The sequence below is a fragment of the Cyprinodon variegatus genome, unplaced genomic scaffold, assembly GCF_000732505.1.
Source record: "Cyprinodon variegatus isolate N-32 unplaced genomic scaffold, C_variegatus-1.0 Scaffold1253, whole genome shotgun sequence".
In the NCBI taxonomy this organism is placed as follows: Eukaryota; Metazoa; Chordata; class Actinopteri; order Cyprinodontiformes; family Cyprinodontidae; genus Cyprinodon; species Cyprinodon variegatus.
In genome coordinates this window covers 6,728-13,482 of record NW_015151706.1, presented here as the reverse complement: position 1 = coordinate 13,482, position 6,755 = coordinate 6,728, and the positions used below count along the sequence as shown (strand labels likewise).

At 42.3% G+C, this 6,755-nt stretch overlaps 1 protein-coding gene across 1 annotated transcript in view; it reads left to right on the top strand.

Moving 5' to 3' along the window:
* LOC107102420 (A-kinase anchor protein 6-like) overlaps positions 1-6,366 on the top strand; it is an 11,270-nt gene extending 4,904 nt beyond the window's left edge. The window contains exons 3-6 of the mRNA XM_015401734.1: positions 595-3,474; positions 4,046-5,267; positions 6,037-6,108; positions 6,269-6,366. Of these exons, the coding sequence (XP_015257220.1) occupies positions 595-3,474; positions 4,046-5,267; positions 6,037-6,108; positions 6,269-6,366 (4,272 nt within the window). The remainder of the gene's footprint in view (positions 1-594; positions 3,475-4,045; positions 5,268-6,036; positions 6,109-6,268) is intronic.
* Positions 6,367-6,755: the final 389 nt, after the last annotated feature.

Genomic DNA, 6,755 nt, shown 5'->3' with positions numbered 1-6,755 from the left:
GGGCCACAAATGAGAATTTCTAGTTAATCCCCTTCTAATGTAAAATATGAACTATTTCTGGAATAAGGACATTTCTAGTATAACATATCACACATAGCAATTTTAGAGAAATTGGAGACAGTTGCTCTTTATTCTTCAAAGATGTGGGAGGAGGAGAGGCGAGAATGGATGTTTCAGTTGACTGAAATAATCTGTTCCATAACATGGGAAGAAGTAAATGTACCTGCAGGTCTTTAACTGTGCTTATTCCTCTCACCATCAACAACAAATCCTGTGGATTTGGTCATATTTACCTTTTAGGGAACCATATATTCCAGCTAACACAAATAGGTCTGATTTTGAAAGAACACACATCTGCACAAATACAACATTTTATAATTGTTTTGCTGGAGCTTTCTGGGATATAAAATACTACTTACAAGTAAAAGCCAGATAAAAATGGAAAATATAGATTTTCATCTTTCACTTATCCTCTAGCATGCAAAGACATCACAATTGAGTTGTTTAAGTCCTTTGTGTGCTACTTTACTTGAATACATTTTTGCTAAATCACAATTAAAATTCGTTTTTACGTTTTGTTTTCTTGTTCTGCAGGTTAATGGAAACATTCTGGAAAAAGGCTTAGTGAGCCTGGACAAGATTACCCCAGTATCACTGGACTCTGTGGCAGGGGCACCAGATGACTCGTGGGAATGGGATGAAATAGATATGACCGTCATGGAAGCAGAGCAACAAGACGTACTACAACCTGACCTTACCACAAACCTCCCCATAACTGTACAATCAAATTTGCCCTCAGACACTCAGTCCAATGAGATTGAAATGGATATCCAAGACACAGAGCAAAAGAAGATGTCATCACTGGAAGTGCAGCACAGTGTTAACTCTGATTCTCCCCCAAAAAATAACATATATCAGGTTTACAGCCTCCACAATACTGAATTATGTAATCCCCCTACATTTTCACCAACTTTTACACTAAGGTACATAAATAAACCTCTAACAAACAAAGAACATGTTTTGTTGAAGAGTATGAGTAAGGATTCTTTGTTGTCTTCCAATGAAACCCTTCCAGACCTCTTGGGAGGTTTGATGAAGAATAGCCAGCAACAAAAGGGGATCAGTGATGTTTGGAATAATGAAAGTGAGAGTGGCAGAAGAAGTGAGAAGTCGGAAAATGTTCTAGGATCGGATTGCGAGAGCGGGATTGTAAGTGACAATGGAGATTCAGAGACATCAACACACTCCAAACTGGATAAGGATGTAGAAAAACAAGAAAAAAGAGACCTGGGGAAGGTTGATGAAAATCAAGAACATTATAATTATAAAAGAAGCAAGATGGGAATTTGTAAAAATTTGGAGGAATGGGAAATGAAAGAGGTGAGATGGGAACCCCAAGGAAACAGGCAGGAGGAGGAAAAGAAGGGGTGCAAAGAGGAAGGAGGGGAGGCTGTTGAAATAGTAATCAATGGACAGGGAATTCTGACCCCTGCAAATTCAGACTCTGACCTTGATGTAAAAGAACTTGATGGCTCCTTCAAGATTTTCATGACCTCAGGAGACAAGTCAGAGTTTAATAGTTACCATTATAATAGTTTTCCAACGCCACAATCAATCAACAGGATATTAAGTCCAGATTTGTCTCAGAGCTCTTCTTTTGAGTCTCTGTTGGCTCTGGGTATTGAACTATTCCCGTCTAAAGAACGTCTCCATCAAAGCACGTCTTTGGAAAGTTTCCTAAATCAGTGCAATAGTCCTGACAAGGTGGAGGCAGGCAGTGTCACGAGTCCCAGTCTGCTGAACCAAGTACAGGAGGAACATAATAATAAGGCTGGATCAAGAGGAAACATACATATTGTAACCGAGACATCTGGGGATCTTAGCCAAAAAACACTTGACCTCCTGAAACGTTTGGAGAACATTCAGAATCCTCTGGTGGGGAAAATGACACGCAGCGTCTCTGACATGTCAATTCAAAGCAGCGCCCCACAAAACAACCAGTTACCTACTTCCCCCTCTTTAGGTTGCCAAAACACCCCACTCTCTGGAATCTTAAGCACTTCATGGAAAGATGAGCGAATGCTAATGAATGAGACTTTATCAAAAGTATCACTTAACGAAGTGAGTAGCACAAAAGACTCATCTCTGGAATCTGAGGACTTTGTCAGACTCAGAAATCAGTATCACCGTTTTCTAGATCCAAGCATGGCAGCTAGTGCCACATCCAGTTCTCGTAGGAAACATTGCTACAACAGCAAGAGGGGCGGTAAAGGTGTAGATGAGTCTGATGCTGCCAGTTTAAGCATGGTGGTAAACGTCTCATGCACTTCAGCAGGCACAGATGAAGATGACAGTGATCTGCTTTCTTCCTCCACACTGACACTTTCTGAAGAGGAACTTGGTGTTCGGAAGGAACAGGATGGCTGCGACAAGAGGGTAAATGGCGTATTTACCGGCATTGAGGATGAGGAGGACAATGATGAAGATGACATAGACACATCCTATGAACTAGGGCTGGAGTATATGAAGACAGAATTACAGAGGTGGATACGCTCTCCCTGCACCTTTGCTTCCTCCTCAGTCAAAGTAGAGGCAGGACTTTTAGATGAGTTGCAGTGCGAAAGCACTCCATCCTCTACTTTCACACGTTCACCTTCACAATTAACAGAAACCTATAGTCAGGATGGGAACAATACAAGTAGAAAAGCACACAAGAACAAAGTCAATGTGAGAAAAAGCTATATCAGCCAGTTTGCAGATGACGTGGAGAACGGAAATATAGACCACAACTGTTTACATGTAAAAGATGAAGATGATGATCTTCTCCAAGAAGAATCCGGCTTGTTCACTAAGAAAAGACATACTGTAAAGGAGTTATATATGAATACCAAATCAGAAGAGCCAGTCCAAGATGGTGGCGACTTGAGAGCTGAAAATGATTCAAGTTTAACAAGATATATTTGTTCATCCCCTACCAGGGATCACCATCCCCTCTCTTCTAAGCGTGCTTCTTGTTTGGTGGGTGAGTTGAGGGGGGAGCTCCCCTGCCATAGCACCTCCCTTCCTTCACCTCCTTTTCAGCCTACAGCCGACGGTAGATCTCATAGTTCGATAGACAAAAGCCTCTCGAATGCTGGACGTAAAGCCATCACCATTCGAGAGAAGTTTAAGTTCTCATCACTGGTGACAGAGGAGACAAGGAGGGAAATCAGAGCAAAAGATTCATCGCTGGCTTTGAAAAAGGGAAATGAATCACATTTGTCCTGCTGTAATCCCTCTGTCCTGTCAACCCATCCGCAAAGCAGAAATGAATGCAAAGGGGAGAATGCTCATCACTTTGTAACTGAGGTTATTGACAAAGCCTCTATTGCACTGAAAAACAAAAAGAATAAGTCAGATGGAGAAAACCTGAGGGAGACCACTGGCTCTATGCAAGACCCATCCTCCGCATCATTAACACACATCCGAGACAAGGTAGATTTCTGATTCTACACAATATGTCATTTAGATAATTCCTCTACAGCTTTTATAAATTTTTGAATGACAAATGTACAAAACCATCAGAAATAGATTAACATGAACCTGAAGCTGTTCTTATTGACCTGGTGTTCTGTGCACTTCAAGGAACAATGAATGCAAATGAAGGTTATTTCTCCTCCTTTGTTTATCCAGCTGAAGGATTTCAATAAATCGCATCACAGTTAAGAACTTTGAAGGCATAATTATTAATTTCTCCAGCAATCTAAAAGTTCATTAAAATTCAGTCCTCATTTTTTAAAGTAAAAAAGAAACCAGGCGAAAACATTAATATTTAAGTATGGATTTTATGGTGTGTTAAATCTAAGAAATTACAAAACAGAAAATAAAAGTTTTATTTGCATAGTAATTTTTGCCTGGAATTTTTCTTTTTTATTAAAGCAACACAACATCGTCATGTTTGTTTGTATAGATCGTAGGGATAATTAGGATTGGTTATTATTAATTCAGATCTTCTGCTTAAAAAACGATGCAAAAAGCACCAAAAGTGTTCATTTTCTCCCTTCAGGTGCTTCAGCAATGCCACAGGCCTCTCCAACTTCGGAATGGAGACTTCTACTCCTACCTGTCACTCTCCTCCCATGACAGCGACTGCGGTGAGGTCAGCCAGTGTGGTGAAGAGACGAGCTTGACTCCTGTGCCCTACAGCCTCCCATCCTGTTTCAAACTGACACAAAACCTAAACAATCTAAGACCCAAACTCAGCACCACACAGCCAGCAAATTCAATCCAATCACCTCTCTTGACCAAATCCTCTTCACCTCATTTGACACCTGAGAACAATGTTGGCCTGTTGGATTTAAAGTGTTTTGACGGTGAAACTTGCAGTGGCCCTGGTGAAAGCCAAGCAGAGGAGTCTAATAGCCCATCTGTTTCCGTACCTAGCAGTCCTGACATTAGGAATGAAGAGACTCTGTTTAAAGCCTGTACAGAGGAAGTTTATCTAGGCCCTCCTCTTTGCTACAGCATTTTGGTGAAAAATAAATCTTTACCATTCCAGCATAAAGTGTGTTTGGATACCTCTTCGGCTAGTGGCTATGAGCTGACTGAAAACCCAATTTGTTTGTCCCTAATAGAGCCAAATTCAGAGGAGGACAACAGGCTGACTGACCCGTCTTTGACCAAACAAGACTCTGGCTGCACAAAGGAAACACAGAACCTCTGTCCTCCTGTTTCCGAACCTTATAACAGATCATTTTCCAACTCTTTGCTCTTGAAAGGCAACTCGAGTTTTCCAGGTGACAACCTTTTTTCTCCTGTGCCTGTTTCAACGATTGCAAAAGAAGAAAAGCTCGGGGAAGACCTGTACCTGTCCTCTGATGGTGTTGCAGGAAGAGTCTTCACTGCTGCGAATGTCGGCATGCCGCAGGAGGAGAGAAGTTGTAATGAGGGGTCTTCTTATCTTAATCCTTGGATGCGTGTTGCTCTGATAGACTCCTTCACCACAGAATGTTTGGGAGATACTAAAACGCTTGAATCCAATATGGGCACCATAATGACCAAGATAAGTGTCTCCAGCTCTGCCACAAATCCCTCAAAAAACCCAGCCACTGCCGCCACGCGTATTAATCCCAAAATTAACTGCTTAGTGATGAGAAAGCCTGATAGAGAGGAGGAGAGGGGCAAAGAGGCAGATACTCAATGGGCAGAGGAGGAGAAGAGGAGAAGGGGGTGGAGCAGTGCACAGCAAGAAGAAAAGTCTACCACGGTGAAAAAGGTTAGTGTTCCATGTATTTGCACAATCACCAGACATTATACAGTCCCATGAAACTGGACTCCACTTGTCTGCTTATGCGATTGAAGGATGTGAAGCTTTGGTTTCTCTATATTCCATTTCAAAAGATAATACAAGGGAAGCACCAATCACATAAACATGGTTGTCTTTGACATTCATCGACTTTTCACAGTTTTCATCTGTTCCTTCTTCTAGTTAATGTTTTATCTCTCTTTTCACTTTTTATCTTTCGTATTCATCCAACTCCTCAGTCTATACAGCTTCAGTTTATTTTATTAGAACAGAAAGAGAATATTGTCCTTCTTGGGGAAATTGTGGTGTTACAGCGGCAAAATGTTTTAGCAGACGTGGTCGGACAATGTGGACAGACATAACAGAATAGGTAACAGAGTTGAGAAAATAGCAAATAATTACTGTGCTGCAGAGTGTTTTTACAATATAAATTCTCTGTATCTGCAGTATAAACAATCAATAAACAGCTGTAGAAATTTTTTACAGCAATGGATATGTGAAAAAATAGCAGCAACACCAGTGATCTGCAAAATGACAGCAGGATGTTATTTAACTAAGACAGAAATTAGCATGAATGTCACAACTTATTGAGGTTGTTGGGAACAATGATGGTTATAAAGTCTCACAGCAGCTGGGAGGAAGGATCTTAGATAACTTTCCCCGGTGCATTTAGGGTGAGGCAGGTTGTCAATGAAGGAGCTCTCCAGTTCAGCACCGACTCCCGCCCAGCTGCAATGTCTCTTCCCCCTCAGCTTGCGGGGGTATGGGCTCAGCTTGCGGGGGTATGGGCTCAGCTTGCGGGGGTATGGGCTCAGCTTGCGGGGGTATGGGCTCACCCTGCGTGCATAAAGCCGGGCGTACACTTTTTCAATCGTTGCACGCAGCTACAGCTCACAGTTCATGATGTATGTGCAGCACGACGCTCTCATGCTATCTACCTGCTCGCACTGTTCAACTAATCGCATGTCGGAATCATCTCCGCAGTGCGATGGAGCTGCTCTTACTCCTCTATCCAGAAGCCAAACAAAGAGAAGGAGAACATGAAGCTCACTAGAGTGAAACGCGCTGCCTTGGAAAATTGAGCAATTTAGTGCTGAAAGCCCTAAAAAGAAAAGGAGACGACGTATTTGGACAAAGACATGGCTGAGCAAACGTGGCTACTACGCAGGGGCGGAGCTAGATGGGGGGCCAGGGGTGGCCATGGCCACCCTTAGCCAGTCAATTGCCCCACCTGTGGCCACCCCTACCATTTTTTCCTCTAATAAAGACAGCGGCAGCAGTAATACTCTGAAGGGGAATTTTCAAACTTATTAAACATTAAAATTTTTCATATATTAACAATCACTTTACAACAGAAACACTGCGGGTAATGCACATGCACAATAATGTACTAACGCCGGCCTGGGGTCTTTCTGCATGGGCTTTGCATGTTCTCCCTGAGCATGCGTGGGTTCTCTCCGGGTACTCTGGC